Raw genomic sequence first — 25098 nt, forward strand, 5'->3', positions numbered from 1 at the left:
TCTTCCTGCCTTAGCCTCCAGAGTAGCTAAGACTACAGGTGTGGGCCACCAAAGCCAGCTAATTAAAAAAAAATTTTTTTAGGCTAGGCACGGTGGCTCACGCCTGTAATCCTAGCACTTTGGGAGGCCGAGGCGGGCAGATCACGAGGTCAGGAGTTCGAGACCAGCCTGACCAACTGGTGAAACCCCATCTCTACTAAAAATACAAAACTTAGCCAGGCATGGTGGCACTCGTCTGTAATCCCAGCTACTCAGGAGGCTGAGGCAGGAGAATCGCTTGAACCTGGGAGGCAGAGGTTGCAGTGAGCCGAGATGGCACCACTGCACTCCAGCTTGGGCACAGAGCAAGACTCCGTCTCAAAAAAAAAAAAAAAATTTTTTTTTTTTTTAGAATGGAGTCTCCCTACGTTGCTCAGGTCAATTTTGAACTCCTGGCCTCAACCAATCCTCCTGCCTCAGCCTTCTAAAGCACTAGGATTGTAGGCCTGAACCACTGTGCCCAGCAGAGAAAACTGGCTCTCTAGGTCAAGGCATTGGCTCAAGAACACACAGCTAACAAGCCTACATAGCTGGGATTAGAACCCAATTGTCTGGCTCTAGAACCCCTTCACTATTTGAGGTACAATTTACTGCCTGACTACTAGTGCTAAACTTTGGGTTGGGGGCAGGGCCTGAGGCAGCTCCTGCTCTCATACATTCTGAGAGCCAGTTTGACAATAGGCAACTACACAAAAAACCAAAATAATCCCAGAATGCGTCAGGGCTCCAGGGGAAGGCGAAAAAAGCGGGTGCGTTTATAAACTTAAAATAATCAGAGGCAGCATCTCCAAGGACTGTGAGAATGCCCCAAGTCAGGGCAAAAGTTTTGGCTGGTTTGGGAAGTGATGAAAGGCCAAAGTGGCTGCAGCGAGCGTGGACCAGGGAGGTCTCCAGGCGCGTTGGTGCGAGTTGGGGACGGCAGGCAGGGATACCTAAAACCTACGGTACGCCACGAAGGGGTTTCAGCACGTCCTGAAAGGCCCGATCCCCTCCGAACCGCTGTGATGGGGGCAGAGGGAGGTCCCTCGACAGGACGTGGCCTTAGTCGAGGAAGGCGGGAAGCAGGGGCTGGCACCCCCGACGCCCCACCCGCCCCCCGTGGCCTAGCAGCAGGGCGGGGCGAGGCGGGTCATGCACCCCTACCAGCCAGCCACTCCCACCCAGCCCTCGGCTCCCGCAACTCGCGGGGGTCCTCGCCCGGGTCCCCCGCCCCGCCCCGCCCGGCTGGTGACGTCACGGCGCTCGTCGGCGCCGCCTGTGGCGTCACCGGCCGGGCCCGCAGGGCTTTCTAGGGGTCCGTCGCTCTTGAAGCCGCCGGCGGCGGGCGCGTGCGCGGCCCGACGAAGAAGGAGGTTCCCAAGCCGTCTCCGCCCAAGTTGATCGGTGGGTGCGCGCCCCCGCGCGGGGCACCGGTTGCTGTGGACGCAGTGGCGGCCGTTGGCTGGCGGGTGCGGCGCAGCCTCGGTGTCTCTGGGCCGGCGGTGCAGGGCAACGTTTCATGGTGCCGGGCGGCACCATGAAGTCTCTAAAGAAGGATTCCCGCCTCAGAATAACTCCGACCAGATTATTAGAGGCCTCAGAGAATGTCAAAGGTTGGCGCTGGCTGCCTTGGGCGCTCGGGAGAACCCGAGAGGGGAAGCGGTCCCCGGAAAGAGTTCAGGACACGGGGCCTGGAGGATGGGGATGGCACCAGGGATGGAGGAAAGATCACGGGGAAGTGGGGTACTGGGCATAGGACCCTTAGGGATGGGGGGCAAGGCAGGAAGAGCCTACAGCGCACTGGACCTTGGGGATGGGGACATAGGAAGTGGGAGACTGACAGAGGGGCCTCAGGGACCACTGGCTGGGGAGATGGCCTTGCGCTACCTCTAACCATATCTTAGGGTGGCATGCAGGAGGCAGGATCCCCGGACTGGATGAAGTGCAGAAGAGCCAGGAAAGAGTTTAAGGGTAGAAGGGCCAGGAATTGGGGTCCTTGGGAAGAGGAAAGAATGAAGTGTTGAAACCAGCCACCTTGATGGGATTATTTGGTAGAGGAGGGTGGGGGAGCGGGGCAGGCGTCACTTAGGATTCCTGCTGGAAAAACCCAGAAGAAAGGCCTTGCTTGGCTAGTTCTCTTTTTGACTGCCTTTTCCTACCACGTGCACTTTCCAGCTGGATGACACTTATCCAGCTCCTTTAGCCTGGAAAGAATCGCTAGATATGACTGCTTCCTACCCTCTACGGCTTTCTTCCGGTTACACCTGGGAGAGCCACAGGGTGTCTGATAGCGGACTGACTTCCATGGACATGTTCTCACTTGCAACCCACCCCCTTTTGATCTTTTTTGGCTGTTTCCATTTATTTATTTTTAAATTTAATTTTTAGCTTTTTTTTTCTTTGCGTGTGTGTGTGTGGGTGTGTGTGTGTGTGTGTGTGTGTGTGTGTGTGGAAACAGGGCTCTCTCTGTGTTGCTCCAGCTAGTGACAAATTCTTGGCCTCAAGCGATCCTCCTGCCTCGGCCTCACAGACTGCTGGGATTCCAGGCATGGACCACTGCGCCCAGCCTATTTTTGTTTACTGAGAGCTGATTTTGTGTGGTACTGTGGCTCACCAGAAGGGTGTCGGTATTAACTGTGTGACCCTGGTCCTCAAGAAACTCAGTCTAATGAACACCTGGAGGAGTAACCTGACAAAGGTAGAAATACAAATGCTGTGATGTAGGTGCCCATCGGGCTTAAGGGGGCTCAGAGCACCTGAGCCAGACCAGGGATGGTTGTAGGGGTACGTCTTCTGAAGAAGGTGACATCTATGGCAGACAAGAAAAAAAAGGAGAGGTTTGCTTCTCTAGGTCTAGGAAGCAGCATGAGTTTATGGAACTGTAAATGTGGGAACCAGAAGAGGCTGCACAGGTGGGTCGGTCAGGGGCCAGACCATGAAAGGGCTTTATGTACTAGGTCAGAAAGCCTGGATGTGCTCTTGCAGGCCCTGGGGAGACCCAGCCTCAGAGTTGTGAAAGCTCATTGTGAGGAGAGGGGACCCTCAGAAAACTAACAGGAGCTTAGTCGCTTTTCAGTATGGCTTTATGTTTCTTCACATATAAAAGTCCAACGTTGAGCCGGGCATGGTGGTGCACATCTGCAGTCTCAGCTGCTCAGGAGGCTGTGGCAGGAGGATTGTTCCAGGCCAGGAGTTTATGATCACACCTGTGAATAGCCACTGCATTCCAGACTGGGCAACACAGTGAGACCCCCATTATTAAAAAAATAAAAGTCCAATGCTGTTTTATGACATACTATATATATAATATATGTATGTATTTTATATATATTATGTATATGTGTGTATATGTGTGTGTGTGTGTGTGTGTATATATATATATGTATGTATTTTGAGACAGGGCCTCGCTCTGTCACCCGGGATGGAGTGCCGTGGTACAGTCATAGGTCACTATAGTCTTGAACTTCTGGGCTCAAGCGAACCTCCTGCCTCAGCCTCCCAAGTTGCTAGTATTACAGGTGCACACCACCATGCCCGGCAAATTTTTTTTTTTTTTTTTTTAGTAGAGACAAGTTGCCCAGGCTGGTCTTAAACTCCTGGGCTCAAGCGATCCTCCCACCTTGGCCTCCCAAAGTGCTGGGATTACAGGCATGAGCCACCGTGCCTGGCCCATGACATACTTTTTAATAGTTGAGAGAGAGGGAATATCTGGTCTCCTTTCACAAGGGCAGTCAAGGGCTTTCCTAGCCACTGCCTCCTGCTCACATAGTTTCTGGGAGATCGTATCAGATTTGAACTGCTGTAAACAAATCAAGGAAAGATTTTTCACTGCATATTTATTTTTAATAAGCAGAAAATTTAGTTTGTTAATTAACCCTTGAGTTAAGAACATGCACCAGAGTGAGGAGGGAAAAAAAAAATGAAGTGTTTAGCATGCAAGATATCTTTTAAAAAATATCTCAGGGGAGCCTCTAATGTTGTAGAGCAGTACTCTCCCCCAGCCCCCATACAAGGCAGCTAATGACCCAGTGTCATTTTGTAACCTTGTGCGATGTTTCTCCAAAGTCTCTGACTCATAAGCAAAAAGGAAAGCAAAAATAGTGACTTAAACCTGTTTCTCGGGACCTGAGAGCCCTTTTGAGTCCTAGTACCCTCCCTTCCTGCTATGCACCACCTCCCCACCGCTGTCTTGTTGCTAAGAAACCAAGAACCCTCCTAGCAATATTAGATTCCCCTCCCCAGCCAATTAAAGCTCTGCCCTAGTAGGGACAGCCCCTCCATGGTTCCCCCAGCCCAACCCTAAGGTCAGAATTTCCCAAAGACTTTAATCAACACTAAAAACGAATAATACTTAGATAAAACAAGAAGCAGAAAAAATAGAGTCCGGGTTTCTTCTCCCTCCATAGTTTCCCCGCTCCGCATCTCGCTTCCTACCCCCACCTGAGCACCTTGCTTCCAGCCCTCTGGTCCAGCTCCGACAAGAGACTGATTACCCTGTGCAAGCGGGGTGGTCTCTTTTACCCCTCACTGTCAGCATCAAGGGAGAAATGTCAGCTGGGTGGCTCACTAGGAGCCCTATCAGCTTGGGATTCCAGACCAAAGAACCAGAAAGAGCTGGGCCTGTATAGGCTCAGTAGTCAGACATACCTCAGCCCTGTGGAGTCTTCCTGCAGGTCCTAAAATGATCCCTGGGGCTCTTCCTTCCCTGGTCTCCCCAGCTTGCCTCTGCCTCTCCGGTCCATCTGGCTCTCTTCATCTGATGAATCATTCTGAAATGCACCTGTCATCAACTCACTCCCCTGAACCAAAGATCAGATGCCTGAGCCATGCTTTACAAAGCTGTCATGCCCTGGTTTCCCTCTCATCCCCAACATCACCACCTCTCCACCTCCCCAGCAAGTTTTCTTTTTTTTTTTTTAAGATGGAGTCTTGCTCTGTCGCCCAGGCTCTGGAGTGCAGTGGTGCAAACTCGGCTCACTGCAAGCTCTGCCTCCTGTGTTCACGCCATTCTCCTGCCTCAGCCTCCCGAGTAGCTGGGACTACAGGTGCCCGCCACCACGCCTGGCTAATATTTTTGTATTGTTAGTAGAGACGGGGTTTCACTGTGTTAGCCAGGATGGTCTCGATCTCCTGACTTCGTGATCCACCTGCCTCGGCCTCCCAAAGTGCTGGGATTACAGGCGTGAGCCACCGCGCCCGGCCCCCCAGCAAGTTTTCTGTGTTATCGTGCCACTCATGTGCCATGCTCAGCCCTGCCCCTTGCTTTGCTTGAACTTTGACTTCACCTGGAGCATCTTGGTTTGCCGCTGTACCTGTGCAAAGCTTGCCTCTCCTTTGCAGCCTGCCTCAGCCTGTGGAGCCACCTCTGCAGCTGTTCCTCTGAACCCTTCTTCAGAGCCCTGAACTGTGTAATCCACATGGATCTGTTCCTTTTTTGATGTCTAACCAAACCTATTGCCTGTACCGCAAATGTAGGAACTCCTCTAGCTATGATTGGTGTGTGTTCCTGTCACATTTTTCAGTACCTCAAGAGAAGGAGCCATATCTTAACCTTTTATACCATCTTTGTAGTTTATAGCACATAGAAGGGGCTTGGTAAGCACTCTCTAGGAGCAATTTAACTTTAAGATACATATATATCCCTGGGCGCACTGGCTCATGCCTGTAATCCCAGCACTTTGGGAGGCCGAGGTGGGCAGATCACCTGAGGTCAGGAGTTTGAGACCAGCCTGGCCAACATGGTGAAACCCTGTGTCTACAAAACATACAAAAAATAGCTGGGCGGCCGGGTGCAGTGGCTCATGCCTGTAATCCCAGGACTTTGGGAGGCTGAGGCAGGTGGATCATATGAGGTCAGGAGTTCAAGACCAGCCTAGCCAACATGGTGAAACCCAGCCTCTACTAAAAATACAAAAAGTTAGCCAGGCATGTTGGTGCATGCCTGTAATCCCAACTACTTGGGAGGCTGAGGCAGGAGAATCGCTTGAACCTGGGAGGCAGAGATTGCAGTGAGCCGAGATCACGCCATTATACTCTAGCCTGGGCAACAAGAGTGAAACTCCATCTCAAAAAAAAAAAAAAAAAAAAAAAAAAAGCTGGGCATGATGGCGCATGCCTGTATTCCCAGCTACTCGGGAGGCCGAGGCAGGAGAATCACTTGAGCCCGGGAGGCGGAGGTTGCAGTGAGCTGAGGTCGCACCACTGCACTCCAGCCTGGGGGACAGAGTGAGACTCCATCTCAAGAAAAAAAAAAAAAAAAGATGTATATATCATTTTAATGAATATTTTAATAACTAGAACATACCACTCCCTGACTGTATGCAGTAACAGAGCATTTATTGGACTACATTAAAGATAACTTTCTCAGAATAACCTTAGACCAGAGTTTTACTATTTCAATCTAAACCAAACATGAAAGATTAGCTTCTCTATCACTGAAGGGATGGGAGCTTTGGCCCCCAAAAATCTTCGGCAGTGTTGAAAGTTTCTATTGACACGTGGTAATTGTGCACCCACCAGTAAAAAGCACACATCTGGAGATGTTTAATCACTTGGAAAGATGTCAACCCAGCCAAGGTTATGGATAAAGGAAGCAAATGTCCTAGAAAGTACAGATAATACCAAAATATTTACAAAAACAGACCTTCAGCTGATCTCAATTCTCATAGGCTGCCACCCACTTTGGTGAGTTTGTGTAGAAGGGAGAGGGGAGGTAGAAATCAAAGCCCAAGGCTGCATCCCCACACATGGCGGCAGATGAGACTGGAACTCGGGGTTCAGCCGGCAGCCCTGCATGTGTGTTTGTGTGCACAGAGCCATGCATTTAACAGACAGATACTTCCAAACCTCTGCTGACCCCATTACAGAAACAGACTGTGGATGATAGGCTGAATTTATTATTTTTTCTAATAGAAAAACAAAAATTATTTTTAAGGATAGGTTCTCCTGTGTTGCCCAGGCTGGTTTTGAACTCCTGGCCTCAAGCAGTCCTCCCATCTCGGCCTCTCAAAGTGTTGGGATTACAAGCGTAAGCCACTGCACCTGGCCAACAGGCTGAATTTAGAACTATGTTTGGAATGATTTTGGTGTGAGTTTTTTTGGCCACCAACTCTATGGAAATTTCCTTAAAAAAGTTGGATTTTGTTAACCAAAACACCTGCCTTTATGTTTTTGTGATATTGCCTCTTAAAGATTACGGTGCTGTAAGAAGCAGTGGATAAAACCAAATTTTGTTTTAAACTCCCTAAAGGCCTCAGGACTTAGGTTTTCTTTTGATTGTTTTATGTAGGGCCTTATATCAAACCATTCTGAACCAGAGGGAAAATGACAGGGTTGACCAGCCAGAGAAATGAGATGTGTTTGATCCTGTTAAGCCACCTCTGTGAAAGGAAGGCAGGGAGTGTGTCCTCGTTGGAGAGTGACCTGTGACCCCCTTCTGCCCCGGGTGTTGTCAATGTCATGCTGTGGCTGCCACAACAGACTCTTAAATACATTCATACACTCATCCTCAGTCATGCAGGTTTTTTTTTTTTTCTTAGAGACAGGGTCTTGTTCTGTCACCCAAGCTGGAGTGCAGTGGCACAATCTTGGCTCACTGCAGCCTTCACTTCCTGGGCTCAGGTTATCCTTCCCCTCAGCCTCCCAAGTGGTTGGGACTACAGGCATGTACTACCATGCCTGGTTAATTTTTTGATTTTTTTTATAGAGCCCAGACTGGTCTTGAACTCCTGGGCTCAAGCGATCTGCCTGCCTTGGCCTCCCAAGATCTTGCAACTCTTAATCCATTCCTTGGCATGCCATTGCCCATGGGGTAAGCCTTCACATGGCTCACTGAGCTCTTCACGCTATGGCTGCTGCTGCTGTCTCTGGGCTCTGCCTCTTCCCTCCCACCTCACCACACTCCAGCTATTTAAAAACACATGCTTTGAGTTCCAGGGATGTGCTCCATTCTTTGCCACTATGCCTCTTTATGTTATTTTCTTTGGAATGCCTGTTCCCCAGGGCCCTTTCCTTTCTCCAACTTCTTCAGCTCTATTTAAACATCCCTTCCTTAGGAAGCCCTCCCTGACCCCCCCCACCTCCCACGCCCGCCGACTCAGGGCTGGATGTTTCCCCCCCCCACCACGTTCCTGTAGTTACTCTGGCTCAGTCTGTTTCACAGTCTTGTTTCCCATTGGGCATGTGCTCTTTAAAGACAAGCTCTGGCATATATCCCTAGAACCTAGCACAGTGCCTGGCATGTAGAAGCTGCTTAAACAATCTTTATTAAATGAAATAGTATGCAATAAATGGCCAGTGGTGAATGTTCTGCTTCCCCCACAGAGATTCTGCATTTTAACCAGTGTCTTGTGAAACCCTGTGCCTTCACCCAGAAGCATGGATCAGTGCCAGCACTGGAGGAGGCTGGCAAAACATCTAGTTCAGTTGTCCCAAACCACTGTGCATCAGAATCACCTAGGGAGTTGAAAAAAGTACAGCTCCCTAGGCCCTGGCTCCATGCAGTAGTCAGGAAGCTGTATTCATAAAACTCCCCCAAAGATTCTGAGGCAGACATTGGACTAATAACTTGGGAACCACTGATTTAGTCCAACTGACTCTTTCTACACATGGAAAGCCTGAGGCCTAGAGAGGTTAAGTGATGTGTACCCAAGACTGTCCAGCTTATAAATAGCATAGCCTGAAATGGAACATCTTTTTTGTATATTAAAAATAATCTTTTTTGTATAGATGGAGTCTCAACTATGTTGCCCAGGCTAGTCTTGAACTCCTGGGCCCAAGCAATCCTCCTGCCTTGGCTTCTCAAAGTGTTGGGATTACAAGCTTGCACCACGGCACCCGAAATGAAACATCTTTTTGTTTTGTTTTGTTTTGTTTTTGAGACAGAGTCTCGCTCTGTTGCCCAGGTTAGAGTGCAGTCACACGATCTCAGCTCACTGCAACCTCTACCTCCCGGGCTCAAGTGATTCTCCTGCCTCAGCCTCCCGAGTAGCTGGGACTGCAGGCATGGGCCACCACACCTGGCTAATTTTTGTATTTTTAGTAGGGACAGGGTTTCACCATGTTGGCCAGGTTGGTCTTGAACTCCTGGCCTCAAGTGATCCTCCTGTGTCAGCCTCCTAAAGTGCTGGGATTACAGGCATGAGCCACCACACCTGGCCTGAAATGAAACATCTTCTGATCTCAATTCTGGCTACAGAAGTCTTAGTCACTGTGGTGAGCCAGGGGCTGTGGGTAGGGGGACCCTCCAGAGAGAACTCCCATTGCCCCAGCAAAGTGCTACCCAGGCCACCTTGGCAGCCTCTGCTCTCTATCCAGCTGGTCAGCTCTGCCCCCCACCATGGAGTCTAGTATATATTTTTACTTTTATTTTTGTATGTATATATTGATATATACAGAAGGAGCTCTTTAAGGACTTAATAACTTTCTGCTTCTCTTCAGAAAAGAAGCGGGCAAAGGGACCTGAACAACCCACACCCACAATTCAGGAAGAGCCTGAACCTGTTAGCAATGTCCTACAAGGAGATGACATTCTTGCCTTGGCCATTAAGAAGGAAGACTTGAAGGAGGTGAGGATGAAGCCCAAGCTTCCCTTACCATAGAAACGTTTCCCTGCCGGCAGCCTGAGTGGTCTAGAACACCAGCCATGTCCCTACTCATGGGGAGTGTCTAACTCCATGGAAAAACCCACTGAACACAGATTCTTTTCACTTTACCACCTTAAGGAATTCACTGTGTTGTCTGTTTTAACATTTCTGAGATTCATATAGAACCACAGGGGAAATGAGATGATGAGGTATCTTGCTTCCCATAGAGGTAGGTGCCATCATTCCCATTTCACAGACCGGAGGATGAGTTTAAGGAGCCAAGGTACAGCTCTGGGTAAAGCTGCTAAACCCTAACCCCATGCTTTACCTGGGAGAGTCAGCCATCTCTCACCCAAACTGTCTGGAGGCATAAGATGTTCTTTTTTTTCCCTCCAGGATATTACTAAGTCACATATCTGTTACACAGGCATTTCCTTGACAGAACATATGGACAGAGCTGAAGAAACAGATCTGTCAGCCTTCAGGAACTCCACCCAGAACTAGAACAGAAGAGATGGGTGGTGCTCTTCCTCCTGCCACCACAGGTGGAATTCTCCTTTGTTTTATTTGTTTTTAGCAACACATTCCTCGCCTTACTGAAAAGGAAGATAAACGTGTCATCACCCAGAAATTTATCATCCGTAAACTCAAACCCATGGATCCTAGGAGGAAGGTCTGCCACCTTGTAGCACATCCTGCGAATCCTGATGAAGCCACAAAGCCTCTGGACTACTCCGGTACACCCAGTCTCAGCCCTGGCTTCACTGTCTTTCAACTCATGGGTCAGCCTCAAGAGAAACCCAGTCTCCATCAGAAAGTTGCCCTCTTGAAAGTTGTCTACCCACAGCTTCTTTCCCCTTTCTTCTTTTATCCTCCCAGGTCCCGGTGACAGCTTCGATGGCAGTGACCAGATCCTGCCCCACCACATCTTGGGGAGTCTCCAGGATTTTAAGAGAATTGCACTTGCTCGAGGGAACACCCAGGTTTGTTTGCACAGAACTACCCGGATGAGAGCAGTCACTGAAGTCATTTCGGTCTCCCACCTGACACAGTCAAGCAGGGCTGGGGCTAAAGAGACAGTCTAGTCTGTAGGTTTTGAGTCTGAGTTGATAAGGGACCCTCTCCCAGAATAGTTGGACACTTCAGGCAGCTGAAGCTGGCTTCAGTGAAGTCAGGGATTTACTGTAAGGATTCCAGAGATTGCCTCATGGAACCCAAAGGCGGGAGTACCTGGGTCTGGATAGACTGCACCTAAAAAGACATCAGGACTCAGGGCCCACATGCCTCATTTCCCTCTGCTCTGTGCACTGTCTTGATTTTCCCTTCTCTGGAGACTGGCCTGCCCTCCTCAGTCCACGTGGTGGAGGAAGGTGGCTTCCCACTGCTTCCTGGGCCACGGGAAGATTCTGTATCTTTCCAGCCTTCCCATCATGCAGTGCTTCACCTGTCTCTTCCCCTTGCTTCCCTGGTTCCAGGCTGACTCTGATTGGTCAGGCGCTAAGGGGCCTGGGGCCCTGTAAGAATGCTTCCATTTACACTTGGGTGAAGGTGTCAATCAACATCAGTTGTGAGGACAAATACACTAGATGTTGACCCCAATCTTGAAACAGAAGTTCCCTTTCTGGGGGAGAGTGGACTGACAGCTGCTTTCAGGGCCCCCTGGTTCTGGGATTTATTTTCTGTCACTGGCTACTCTGGAGTCCTGAAGAGGAGGGACTCTCAGCGCAGTGGGATAACAGCACGGGTTTAGGCCTCGGGAAATGTGTGCTCAGCCCCGCCCAGAGCCTTCTTACTGCCCTCCACATACCTATGTTGTACTTTTCAGCTGGCTGAGCGGATACCTACCTCACCCTGTCTGATGACCCTCATCTCTGCTGAAGGAGAGTCAAAGCAAAAAGCCCCAAAAGAAGAGAAGAGACCTCCCTGGGCCCCACCTCCTCAGCACAACTTTCTGAAAAACTGGCAGCGTAACACAGCCCTGCGGAAGAAGCAGCAGGAAGCCCTCAGCGGTGAGCAGAGCAGACAGGGCTCCCGCCCGGCCTCCATCTGGCAGCAAGGCTCTGCTGGGTTGTTTGCTCTCCTCCAGAGCCTGGCCTTGGGCTGACCACATTTGTGCTTTCACTCCCAAGAGTGTCTCACTCTGAAGCTTCAGTGGATCCTGAAATCAGCCCTGTGAGGGAGGCTGCCCGATGCAGACTGCCAAGGCCCCTGTTTGTTCTGGTTCGGCAGAGTGGCGGCAATCTTGCCTCTCTCTCTAGAACACCTAAAGAAGCCAGTGAGTGAGCTGCTCATGCACACCGGGGAGACCTACAGACGGATCCAGGAGGAGCGGGAGCTCATTGACTGCACACTTCCAACCCGGCGTGATAGGAAAGTGAGGCCACCTGTCCTAAGTGCCCGGGGGCAGGGGGGTCCACGGAGGAGGGGGGCGGGGGCGGGTGTCTGGACACAGGGATGCTGGTCTCAGGTGGCACAGCTGGGGAGAAAAAACCTATCCATTGCAAAACATCATTAAGCCCTCAAGGCCTTTACTAAATTATATGATTAGTCAGTAAAGTTATTCAGCCTGTGGTGACCACACAGGTAGCAAGTTATTAGAGTAGTCTTAGTGTTTGTCTCCTAGGAGCTTAGACTGAGTGGAGCCTACACCCTAAAGAGATAGGTTGAAGAGTCCCCCACCTTTTTTTATGGTAGACCAGTGCAGTACCTGTACCAACCCACACCATCTGGCTGGGGGCAGGTAAAGATGACAACAGGGTGTCCAGAAAACACGGCAGTGGATGCTTCTGTTCTGCAATCACGGCAGCAATGCATTCCCCAGAGGAAGCATCTGTAGCCTGTGGTGGTGCTCTTGTCTTCCCACATCTCCACCAGCATGTGGCTGAGGTGTCCTGGTAATCTGACTCACCTTTCCTTCCTTGCCAGAGCTGGGAGAACAGTGGGTTCTGGAGTCGACTGGAATACTTGGGAGATGAGATGACAGGTCTGGTCATGACCAAGACAAAAACTCAGCGTGGCCTCATGGAGCCCATCACTCACATCAGGAAGCCCCACTCCATCCGGGTGGAGACAGGTGAGGCGCAGGGCTGTAAGCCAGCTAGCATCTTGTGCCTGGCCCGGAGGCAGGGTAGTGTGGAAGTGGCCAGCATAGCTCTACAGTGAAACAGGCCCAGGGCCTGTTTCTCTGTGGTTCTCTGTGGTCTTAGGCAAGTCCCAGAGTCTTCCTGAAGTCCGGCTCCCTCTTCCTTTTCTTCAGTAAAACGGTGAGAGAGCTAGGAAACTGGAGTGCAGCCATAGAGCTGCCGTCCAGTGTGGAGCCTTGAGCCGCATGCTGCTGGTGAGCGCCTGGATCGTGGCTGCCCTGCCTTGAGAAGTGCTGTCACTGTCAACTGGACACTGGCTTTAGTGTGAAAACAATATATTTTATTAATCATTTTTATATTGATTACATGTCAAAATGACAATATTTTTGATATACTGAATTAAATAAACTATATTACTAAAATGAAGGTGGGCACAGTGGCTCATGCCTATAATCCCAGCAGTTTGGGAGGCTACGGCGGATAGATCACTTGAGGTCAGAAGTTCAAAACCAGCCTGGCCAACATGGCGAAACCCTGTCTCTGCTAAAAATACAAAAATTAGCTGGGCATGGTGGTGCGCGCCTAGAATCCCAGCTACTTGGGAGGCTGAGGCAGGAGAATTGCTTGAATCTGGGAGGTGGAGGTTGCAGTGAGCCAAGATCATGCCATTGCACTCCAGCCTGGGCAACAAGAGCAAAACTCTGTCTTAAAATAAATAAATAAATAAACAAACAAACAAACAAACTATACTACTAAAATGAATCCCACCTGTTTCTTTTTTCCTTTTTCAGTGTGGCATCTAGAAAACTTTCAGTGACACGTGTGGCTTGTGCTTGTGGTTTGCATTCTGTTTCTCTTAAGCAGCACTGCTTTAGAGCCTGCCAGGCTGCCTGGGTTCAGGTCCCAGCTGTGTCGTGTTAGTGAACCCCAGAGTGGTTGAACCCCTCTGGCCTGTAGTTTCCTCATCTGTAAAATATGCACAGGGTTGTGATAGGGCTAAATGAGATATGAAGTGTATTGAGAGGTTCTGGCTCATTGTTAAGCACTCAATAAAAGGTTGCTGTTATTCTTTTTATTATAATCCAAAGATTGGGCTATTTGGAAGCTAATTTTGCAGGAGTCTTGTGTAGGGCTGCTGAGGAGGTATAGGACAGGAGAACGGGAGTCTAGCTGCCACAGGGAAGCTGTATTTTTCGTCCTTCCTAGAAATGGTGTTGGGATAGGCACTCTCAGAGCCCTTGAGAAGTGGGTGAGCAAGGGGACATGGCAGCAGCCTGTGCTGAGGGTCCTTGGACCTCATGCTAGGATTACCAGCCCAGAGGGACGCTTCATACCGCTACACCTGGGATCGGAGTCTGTTTCTGATCTACCGACGCAAGGAGCTGCAGAGAATCATGGAAGAGCTGGATTTCAGCCAGCAGGTTGGTATGGCCTCCATGCCCCAGTCAGAAGCCCCTTGGGGCGGTGCCTGTCTTCAGTCAGCTCATCTTACCTTTCTCCATCTCTCGGAGGATATTGATGGCCTGGAGGTGGTGGGCAAAGGGCGGCCCTTCTCGGCTGTTACTGTGGAAGACTACACAGTGTTTGAAAGAAGTCAGGGAAGCTCCTCTGAAGACACAACATACTTGTGAGTGCAGCCTGAACCCTGGGGAGAGAGGCTGAAGAGTTCTCCAGCACCTACCAGTATTAAAGAGCGGGCTTCCCTCCCTGAGATCAGGGTGCCTCTAGCCTAGCTTCTGTCCAGTGGTTGCCACCCACTCTTTGAACCTATTCCAGCAGCTGTGCTGGCTTTCCTATTGCCATCTGCTCCTTTCCAACAACCAACTCCTAATGGGGATTTCCCAGACATTCCCTTGCTGGTCAAGTGAGGGCTCTCTAGACCCTCCCACTGCTATGCATCTTGAATGCCTCTGGCATGGAGAGTCTATGTATTTCTGTGTACTGTGAATGGCTCTGGCAAGAGGGCTTAAAGAGTCTGTGTGTTTCTAAGAACCTCCCATCTACAGCAATGGGTCAGGAGGAAGCTGCGCGGGAGTGGAGTTGATCATACTCCATTGCAGGGTAGAGCTGGTTGTGTTTCTAGGCTTCCTGGTGACCGTTTCTGTGGGGTTCCACATGGCATGACTGTGGCAGCCTAAGAGAAAATAAGTCATTGGCTTTTCTTACAGAGGCACATTGGCCAGTTCCTCTGATGTCTCCATGCCTATTCTCGGCCCTTCTCTGCTGTTCTGTGGGAAGCCAGCTTGCTGGATCAGAGGCAGTAATCCACAGGACAAGGTAAAACTGCCTCCACCACACCTGCTGGGAGAGCCTCCCTCAGGGGTGCAGCCCTGAGGTGACTGGCAGTTACCAGCAGCCTGCACAGTCTCCTGTTTGGGTTTTTATCTGGTCGTGCATTCAGCACGTCTGAAAATGGTGACAGCAACACTGACTTGAGCAAGAATAAAATCACAAGGCTGCAGAGTGTCATAAGCCACTTGGGGCTTATACCCAGCCCCCAAGCATGTAAACAAGCAAACTCAAGTAGGTATGGCTCTAAGAAGGTTCCAAAATATTCTTCAGATGCTAAGGAATAGAAGTGTTCATTGGATATAAAATATATTTTATCTGGCCAGGCGCAGAGGCTCACGCCTGTAATCCCAGCACTTTGGGAGGCTGACGTGGGTGGATCACCTGACATCAGGAGTTCAAGACCAGCCCTGGCCAGCATGGTGAAACCCCATCTCTACTAAAAATACAAAATAGCAGGGCATGGTGGTGGGCACCTGTAATCCCTGCTACTTGGAAAGCTGAGGCAGGAGAATCGCTTGAACCCGGGAGGCGGGGGTTGCAGTGAGCTGAGATCACGCCATTGCACTCCAACCTAGGTGACAAGAGCGAAACTCTGTCTCAAAAAAAAAAAAAAATATATATATATATAAAAAATATATATATATATAAAATATATATATATATATAAAATATATATATATATAAAATATATATATATATATAAAATATATATATATATATATTTGTTTTATCTTCTCTTCTTGCTATTGAGGGTAACCTCAGAGACAACCACGCTGGAGTAGGATACCACTCTGTGTGACAGTGGCCAAGCCCTGGAGGCCTGGGACACGAGACTTGCAGTGCTAAAGCCAGAAAAGTCCTGGGCAGACCAGATGAGTTGTTCACTCTAGGCCAGGGTTTGCAGCAAAGACATTTCTTGTCCCTCCTCCTTCCAGAGGCAGGTTGGGATTGCTGCTCACTTGACCTTTGAAACCCTAGAAGGCGAGAAAACCTCCTCAGAACTGACTGTGGTCAATAATGGCACCGTGGCCATTTGGTATGACTGGCGACGGCAGCACCAGCCGGACACTTTCCAAGACCTTAAGAAAAACAGGATGCAGCGATTTTACTTTGACAACCGGGAAGGTACTCAGGAGAAGCCACCCTATGTGCTAGCTCCTGTCTGGGGCTGGTTTTGTCCTCCGTGAGACATCAAAGTTTAGTTATGGCCCAGCTCCTGTAAGTTTGAGCCCTGCTTCCCTGCCTTGTCCCTCTCATTCCTTCTGTGAAATGTGTGGCCTGACTACTCATGTCTATTGAGAGACTGATGGAACTTGAGAACCTGGGGAGGTGAGCCACCAGGGAGCAGAAGCGTTCTAGGGGCTCAGTTATCTAGGTGCACAGGCCTGGGGCTAGGATGGCCAGCTGTCTCTGTTTGCCTGGGACTTTAGCACTCAAATTCCCACATTCCAGGAAACCTCTCAGCCCTGGGCAAACTGGGATGGTTGGCCAGCCACCTGGCCTTGGACTCAGTTAACTGCATGTAGGAGCATGTAGGCCTGGGGCTCAGCCAGCTCCTGCATGTTGAAAACCTCGGGTCTCTGTCCCTCTCAGGTGTGATTCTGCCTGGAGAAATTAAAACATTTACCTTCTTCTTCAAGTCTTTGACTGCTGGGGTCTTCAGGGAATTTTGGGAGTTTCGAACCCATCCTACTCTATTAGGAGGTGCTATACTGCAGGTCAATCTCCACGCGGTCTCCCTGACCCAGGACGTTTTTGAGGATGAGAGGAAAGTACTGGAGGTAAGGGACCCAGGACCATGGCCCCTGTGGACATCAGGTAGGGTATCCTTGTGTTCTTCCTGGCAGTGACTGAAGGGATCATATTTCTCCCAGCCTTTGATCTTAGGTGATCAAAGGTAATTTTGACAATGTCATGCTTGCTTTACTCATTGACCGTACGACCCATGTCTCACACAAGGCGCCCCTCCCGTGTTTCTGTGACACTCACTGAAGCCTGATGAAGGTTCACCACCATCCTCAGAAGCACCCCCACTATGTGCCCTGCCCCTTCTTCCTAATCTGGTGACATGCTAACTGTGTGACCACCAGGCCCCAGGCAGCAGCAGCTGTCACTGGAACTGGCCCTCCTCTGGATCCTTTTCATCCATTTTTAGGGAACAAGGATGTCTGGAGAGACTCAGAGGTTTTCAGGTCTTAGAACAGGCGTGTGTGTGTGTGTGTGTGTGTGTGTGTGTGTGTGTGTGTGAGACAATGGCAGGAACTCAGACCCTAGGAAGGCACAAAGTCCTGGGGGCTCCAACTTCCTGAAGGATGCATTGGTTTTGATAGCCTGGGCTGCCATCCTCTGCCACCTTCCCTTTTGCAGAGCAAGCTGACTGCCCATGACGCAGTCACCGTCGTTCGCGAAGTGCTGCAGGAGCTGCTGATGGGGGTCTTGACCCCGGAGCGCACACCATCACCTGTGGATGCCTATCTCACCGAGGAAGACTTGTTCCGGCACAGGAATCCTCAGGTGAGGCCCAGCGCCAGCCCCTGCCCCCTCATGTGTGCCCTGCGTCAAGGGTCCCCAACCCGCAGGCCGCACAGCGGCAGGTGAGCAGTGGGTGAGCCAGCATTACTGCCTGAGCTCTGCCTCCTGTCAGATCAGCGGTGGCATTAGATTCTCATAGGAGCACGAATCCCACTGTGAACTGCGCATGCGAGGGATGGAAATTGTACACTCCTTATGAGAATCTAACTAATGCCTGATGATCTGAGGTGGAAGTTTCATCCTGAAACCATTCCCCCACTCCCTGCCATCCGTGGAAAAATTGTCTTCCACGAGACCAGTCCCTGGTGCCAAAAAGGTTGGGGACTGCTGCCCTAGGTGACAGTAATAGCAAACTCTTTTATGTGCCAAGCTCTGTTCTGCGCATCTTCCATGAGTAACTCACCTCTCTTCACAGCAGTCCTATGAGATGGGTACTACTTATTTTTGTTTATTTTTTTAAGAAATAGCATGTCATACTGTCACACTCCAGGCCAGAGTACAGTGTCCCACTCATAGCTCATTGTGACCTCAAACTCCCCGGCTCAGGTGATCCTCCCACCTCAGCCTCCTAAGTAGCTAGGACCACAGGCATACATCACCATGCTCAGCTAATTTCTCTCTTTTTTTTTTTTTTTTGGTAGAGATAGGATCACTCTATGTCATACAGGCCGGTCTTGAACTCCTGAGTTCAAGTGATCTTCCTACCGTGGCTTCCCAAAGCACTGGGATTGCAGGCTTGAGCCACTGTGCCTGGCCCTTGTACTATTTATGTCCTTATTTACATTGAAGAAACTGGGGCCTGCACCCCAGCCTCCCCCTCACATGCCTTCCCATCCTCTGCTGCAGCTGCATTACGAGCACCAAGTGGTGCAAAGCCTGCACCAACTGTGGCGCCAGTACATGACCCTGCCCGCCAAGGCTGAGGAGGCCAGGCCAGGGGACAAGGAGCACGTCAGCCCCATAGCCACAGAGAAGGCCTCTGTGAATGCTGAGCTGTTACCACGCTTTAGGAGCCCCATCTCCGAAACTCAAGTGCCCCGGCCTGAGAACGAGGCCCTCAGGGAATCCGGGTCCCAGAAGGCCAGAGTGGGGACCAAGAGTCCTCAGCGGAAGAGCATCATGGAGGAGATCCTGGTGGAGGAAAGCCCAGATGTGGACAGCACCAAGAGCCCCTGGGAGCCGGATGGCCTTCCCCTGCTGGAGTGGAACCTCTGCTTGGAGGACTTCAGAAAGGTGCTTCCAAGACCCTGGAAGGCAATGGTAGAGAATATTCCCGCCTCGAACCAGCAAGGGAGGACCCGGCAGCCCCTCTTGCTCTATGGGCAAAGAAACAAAACCTGAGAGCCCAGAGAAAGTGATCTCTTGGGTTATCTATTTATTTATTTATTTATTTATTTATTTTTGAGACGAAGTTTTGCTCTTGTTGCCCAGGTGGGAGTGCAATAGCACAATCTCGGCTCACTGCAACCTCCACCTCCCAGGTTCAAGCGATTCTCCTGCCTCAGCCTCCCAAGTAGCTGAGATTACTGGCATGTGCCACCACACCTGGCTAATTTTTTTTTTATGGAATCTTGCTGTGTTGCCCAGGCTGGAGTGCAGTGGTGCAATTTTGGCTCACTGCAACCTCTGCCTCCCGGGTTCAAGTGATTCTCCTGCCTCAGCCTTCCCGAGCAGCTGGGACTACAGGCATGCGCCACCACATCCAGCTAGTTTTTGTATTTTTGTAGAGACGGGGTTTCGCTATGTTGGCCAGGCTGGTCTCAAACTCCTGACCTCGTGATCCACCCACCTTGGCCTCCCACAGTGCTGGTATTACAGGCACGAGCCACCACGCCAGGCCAATTTTGTATTTTTAGTAGAGACGGGGTTTCACCATGTTGGTCAAGCTGGTCTCGAATACCTGACCTCAGGTGATCCACCCGCCTCAGCCTCCCAAAGTGCTGGGATTATAGGCGTGAGCCACTGTGCCCAGCTGGGTTACCTGTTTTTGTCTGGGGTGCCCAAGCTGCTATATTCCAGGAGGGGGGCCTACTCTCTGACCCTGGCAAATCTTGGAGAAGGGGTTCATAGGTACAGATTTCTGAGGGGGGTCCCTGGCTCCCACCAAAGGCACCCAGACAGCTCTCCATAGCTGCATCCCCTCCTGGTTCCTGGTCCCCTGCCACCCATCCCCACATCACCATGCCCTTCACTAGAGGACACAGAGAGCCTTGGTGTCCTGGTGCAGAATGGTGCCCATGACCCTGCCAGGCAGTGATGGTGCTCCCTGATGAGAACCAGAGAGAGGATGCGTTGATGAGGCTCAACAAAGCAGCCCTGGAGCTGTGCCAGAAGCCAAGGCCATTGCAGTCCAACCTCCTGCACCAGATGTGGTAGGTGCCCTGCCAGGAGAGCTGCCCCATCTCCTTCCCTTTGTGGCATCTGCAGGGGTCCTTGGCAGGCAGTCCTGGGACTCCAGGGGTCTGAGCTTCCGTTGAGCTCAGGTTGCTAGAGCATGCCGCAAACATTCCACGTTCTGGAACCCTGCAGTGCCTACTGCTCACTGGAGAGCAGTCACAGCAGATCAAACACCTTATCTTTTTTTTCTTCCCCTTTTTTCCTTGTTCCTTCTCAGTGAGCAGGGGAATGGAAAAAGGAGAAGCCAGAGGGCAGAAAGAAGAGGGGGGGCAGATTCCAATAAAAGCTTCATTTCTCTGTTGTCACCCTCCCCTGTACCTGTTTGGAACTTGCTTGTATAGGCATGGGGTCCTTTTCAAGGCCCTCAGGACAAGCCCCAGGAGCCTTATGCTGGAAGTCTCATGCAAGGTTCAGCCCCTCCAGTGCGACTGGATCGAAGTCTGGCCCTGGCCTCAAGCCCTCTGAAGTAGGACTGAATTCATGCAGGCCTCCTAACCCTAGTCCTGGGCCATTTTTTTCTTGGTTGCCACCCAAGGCAAGCCAGAACCCCCCCCACCCCCAAGCACTTGCCCTGGCGGGGAACAGTGAGGATGCTGGCTGTTCAGGGGTGTGGCATTTCCACAGCAGCTCGTGGCACCAGGGTCTTTGAAGGGAGGGACCCAAGCCTCTGCAGGTTCAAGGACAAATGAGGAGTGATGGCATTTCTCCACTATGTCTTGCCCTCTAGTTTGCAGCTGTGGCGAGATGTGATTGACAGCCTGGTGGGCCATTCCATGTGGCTGAGGTCTGTGCTGGGCCTGCCTGAGAAGGAGACCATCTATTTGAATGTGCCTGAAGAGCAAGGTCAGATCTTGTGCAACCAACCACACCTCTGCATAGCCCTCCTCATCTCTCTGAATGGACAAGCAGCAGTGCCTGGGCCAGTCATACTCCTTTGGTGGAAGCTCTGCTAGGTTGAGCCCATGGAGTAGGCCCCTTACCCCTTTCTATCGGCTGCCAGGATGTGGTACCCAGAAGCTACCTTAGTGACCACCTTGGTTTAGTAATCCCAGCAAAGTTAAATGACTTATCCATGGCCATTCATGGCATGGCAGAGCTGGGACCAGAACACAGGCACCACAGTCCTGTTTCATGAAGCCACGCGCCTACCAGGGCTCAAGGCTATTGCCCTTTTCTTTTCCACCTCCCCTCAAGCCTCCTCACGTACCTGCAGCATCCACTAGGCTGTTGGGGGCCTGCCATGTTTTCTTCCACCCACCTCCCTTAGATCAAAAATCACCTCCTATCATGGAAGTGAAGGTACCTGTGGGGAAAGCTGGGAAGGAGGAGCGGAAAGGAGCAGCCCAGGAAAAGAAGCAACTGGGGATCAAAGACAAAGAAGACAAGAAAGGAGCCAAGCTGCTCGGGAAAGAGGCATGCTGGGGCGTGGTCTGGGCCAGGTGGGGCTGGGGAGGGGCTGCGGAGGTGGGGGCTGTGGAGGTGGGCATGTGCCCAGGCTCTCCCAGTGAGCTACTGTTGAGGACATCCTTGGCCTACCTCTGGAGCTCCTGAAGGCTATGTGTGTCTCCCTCTCCCAGCAGGACCGTCCCAACAGCAAGAAGCACAAGGCAAAGGATGACAAGAAAGTCATAAAATCTGCAAGTCGGGACAGGTTTTCTTTGGAAGACCCTACCCCTGACATCATCCTCTCTTCTCAAGAACCCATAGACCCCCTGGTCATGGGGAAATACACCCAGAGGCTGCACAGTGAGGTGAAGGGAAGCGCCCAGCAGCCATTCCCCTGCCTGCCACCTGCCTTATTCATTCCGTTCAGTCTGCAGACAATAAGTGCCCACTCCATCATGGTGGAAGCAGAGCTGCTTCAGGAAGGGCATCCTCGTGTGTGAGACAGGCCTCATGAATAAGGAATGCGCCTAGCATGTTAGGTGATGAGTACGATGGGAGAGAAGATAGACCAGGCAGGGAATGGAGGCACAGAGGCCTCAGTGAGGAGGTGACAACCCACAAAGATTTGAAGGGAGGGGAAGGGTGGCCAAGTGGACGTCCAGTAAAGAGTGCTCCAGGCATGGGGAGCAACTGCCATAGGAGGGAGGGGCCAGAAGGGAGAGGGCAGTAGTGGGGAGCAGGTCATAGGGGTGGGGGATGGTTTGCAGGCTATTGTGAAGACTTGGGATTTTTCGGAGTGAAATGAGAAGTCACGCAAGGTTTTGAATAGAAACGCAATAGGGTCTGATAGGCTTTAGAAGATGGCTCTGGCCGCCCTTTGGAGAACAGACTCTAGGGGAACAGAGAGGAAGGAAGCCCTTCTCTTTCTTACTCCCCGTTAGGTGCATCCTGGCAGATGCGTTCCTTGGGAGAACACCATGCAGGGTGCATTCCCATCAACTGTAAGAGTTTTGAAGAACTAGAGAGACTTCATCCTAATCTGTTCTTAAGTAGCAGATCCTCAGAAATTCACCCAGGTTTTCCGTTTTGTTTGTTACTGTTGTTTGTTTTGGAGGGGAGGTCCACAAAGCCATTTTCAATATGTCAGTATGTCTATTGGCGACGCCTTGCCTTCCTCTAATGTGGATAGCTGGGGAGCTGGGATTACATCATGTATTGTGGTCACACTCTGGATCTCATTTGATCAAAAGTTCCATTTGCCACTGGTGACATCACTAAGATATCAGATGGTTGATGGGGTCTAGAAAGTAATTAAAGGGCTCTGAGGACCCATGGGGGTCAACGTCAACCCTTCCATGGCTCTTTGATATTAAGAATCAACTTGCAGACCAGGTGCGGTGGCTCGTGCCTGTAATCCCAGCACTTTGGGAGGCCAAGGTGGGCAGATTGCCTGAGCTCAGGAGTTCAAGACCAGCCTGGGCAACATGGTGAGATCCCGTTTCTACTAAAAATTCAAAAAATTAGCCAGGCATGGTGACACTCACCTGTAGTCCCAGCTACTTGGGTGGCTGAGGCACAATAATCGCTTGAACCCGGAAAGTGGAGGTTGCAGTGAGCCGAGATCACACCATTTCACTCCGGCTTGGGTGACAAGAGTGAGACTCGTATCTCCAAAAAAAAAAAAAAAGAATCAACTTGCTGGCCAGTGGCTCACACCTGTAATCCTAGCACTTTGGAAGGCTGAGGCAGGTGGATTGCTTGAGCCCAGGAGTTCGACATCAGCCTAGACAACACAGGGAGGCCCCATCTCTGCAGAAAAAAAAAAAGAATCAACTTGTCTGGGCTTGTATGATCCAACCCCATTGGAGGGGTCAGTCCCAGAGACCTTTCAGTCTGTGGATACAGGAAGGAAAATTGGCCTCCAGGAGGCCAGAGTAGAACTGGGGCTGAGCCCAGGCCCACCCCAAACGGCTAAATGGGCACCGCTCCATGGGCTCCCTGGAGTTGCCCCTTTAACAACTTAGCTCTAGTATCTCCATATGTCAAAGGTACCAGCGCAGGGCCACCTCCCCAGACTGGTTTGAAAAGTAAAACTGCAAAAGCAGGTGGATTGCTTGAGCCCAGGAGTTCGAGACTAGCCTGGGCAATGTGGTGAAACCCCATCTCTACAAAAAATAGAAAAAAGTAGCCAGGTCTGGTGGTGCACGCCTGTAGTCCCAGCTACTTGGGAGGCTGAGATGGGAGAATCACCTGAGCCAGGGAAGTCAAGGCTGCAGTGAGCCATGATCACACCACTGGACTCCAGCCTGGGTGACAGAGTGAGATCCTGTCAAAAAAAAAAAAAAAAAAAAAAAAAATCTGCAAAACCAAAAATTATTTCACAAGAACTTTGAACTTGTGAAATTCTTTCACAAACAACTGGTTTCTTTCCCCTCTCCAGCTATTCTCTCACAGCACAGTTCATATATAGGTGCTTCCCACAGAGTAAACTCTGCCTGTGATGTTGTCCCGTTCTTCCAGGTCCGTGGGCTGCTGGACACCCTGGTGACCGACCTGATGGTCCTGGCTGATGAGCTCAGCCCCATAAAGAATGTCGAGGAGGCTTTGCGCCTCTGCAGGTGACTCTCGGGCCCAAGCAACCTTCTGGAAAATGGGTTAATAAATAAATCAATAAAGAACCTTCAAGTTTCTACTACTTCCGTGTGCCTCTGTGTCTTGCATGATGGATCTTGGCTAGGTCAGCTCCTGATCCAGGTCCTCCCATGTTCCACCTGCCCTCAGATCCCCTCCTGCCAGCTGCCAGAGCCCTCCTGCAGGAGGACAGACAGACATAGCTGGGGAAGTGATGTGTGGGATGCCAAGCAGAGGAGCAGGTTGGTAGCAAGACAAGGAGTCAGGTGACAGGACAGTGTGTCACCTCTGGTAGTCCCTGCCTCTGGCTTCCTTGGCCCACACTTTCAGGGTCGTGCTTCCTGGAGCCAGGTCTTCCCGAAGTGTCACCACCAAGTATGACAAAGTGTGAGATAAGGAGTAGAACTAGACCCATGGGACGTGGCTCCCTGCCATCTCCCCTCTTCAGCTGGGTCCCAGGGGCCCAATTCAGTCCCTGAAGATCATGCTCACCACACCTCTTCAGCTCTAGAGGCCACATCACCTTGTTATTTCGGGGTCTAGTCTGCCTTATCCCCCTCCTCATCTCAAACTATCTGGCCTTGAGCCATCTTTCTGCCTTAAAAACAGCTGCTGATCTTCATGCTACCTCCCTTGCTCAGGGGAACATGAAACAGGCTAGAAATGGCTCTCAGAAAAAAAGGTATTGTCAGCTCAAACTCAGGCCCCTCATTGTCTTCTGTCAGTCATAACCATTTGGGGCTGGGCTCCCTGTGTGAACAGCACTCCAGGCTCCCAGAGTTTGAAGAACAACTTTGGTTTTTGGGTGGGTGGGCATCCTTAAGTGGGCCTCAGGCATCCTCCAGCTGAAATGCAGGAGGGGGAGGATGGACGGAAGGATCTGACTCCGTGTGGGAAAGGCAGGGAGGGGGCTGTGCTGGAGTCCTGATGCTCTCCTCCCCGAGAAGATGAGAAGACGGGGGCTCCACCAAAGAGCCAGCCCCAGGGAATGTCCCTGCCCTCTCCTTTAATGTCCTCCCGGCCCAGAGGAGGAAGGGGAGGGGTGTTGTGGTGGGGGTGTTGGAGCCCCCCTCCTTTCCTGTTGAAGAGGCAGGGGAAGGGTTAACTCAAAGCAGAGGGGATCAGGTCGCCAGCACTGGCTCCAGATGTGCACTTCCTGGGGGCGGCCAACAGGC

At 51.0% G+C, this 25098-nt stretch overlaps 1 protein-coding gene across 45 annotated transcripts; it reads left to right on the forward strand.

The window, feature by feature from the left end:
* The first annotated feature begins 1257 nt into the window (after window positions 1–1257).
* Window positions 1258–23987, forward strand: MYCBPAP (MYCBP associated protein). Of its 45 annotated transcripts, XR_010153322.1 has the most exons (21): window positions 1308–1631; window positions 9457–9584; window positions 10180–10339; window positions 10482–10585; window positions 11428–11611; window positions 11861–11976; window positions 12528–12675; window positions 13991–14106; window positions 14197–14312; window positions 14854–14962; window positions 15913–16102; window positions 16571–16758; window positions 17345–17491; window positions 18356–18742; window positions 19760–19881; window positions 20248–20372; window positions 20634–20749; window positions 21174–21319; window positions 21487–21657; window positions 22234–22368; window positions 23813–23987. XR_010153322.1 is itself a non-coding variant. In XM_063799826.1 (20 exons), the coding sequence occupies exons 3-20, from the start codon at window positions 10258–10260 to the stop codon at window positions 23860–23862; spliced, it is 2625 nt and encodes an 874-aa protein (XP_063655896.1). In that variant the 5' UTR covers window positions 1258–1422; window positions 9457–9584; window positions 10180–10257; the 3' UTR covers window positions 23863–23987. The 45 variants fall into 45 exon arrangements, 17 of the variants coding, with proteins under 17 accessions (XP_063655896.1, XP_063655897.1, XP_063655900.1 ...); XR_010153314.1 differs by lacking the exon at window positions 20248–20372 and having other exon boundaries at window positions 1258–1422; window positions 21484–21899; XR_010153315.1 differs by lacking the exon at window positions 20248–20372 and having other exon boundaries at window positions 1258–1422; window positions 21484–21831.
* The last annotated feature ends 1111 nt before the right edge of the window (window positions 23988–25098 follow it).

Source organism: Pan troglodytes, chromosome 19, assembly GCF_028858775.2.
Source record: "Pan troglodytes isolate AG18354 chromosome 19, NHGRI_mPanTro3-v2.0_pri, whole genome shotgun sequence".
Lineage (NCBI taxonomy): Eukaryota > Metazoa > Chordata > Mammalia > Primates > Hominidae > Pan > Pan troglodytes.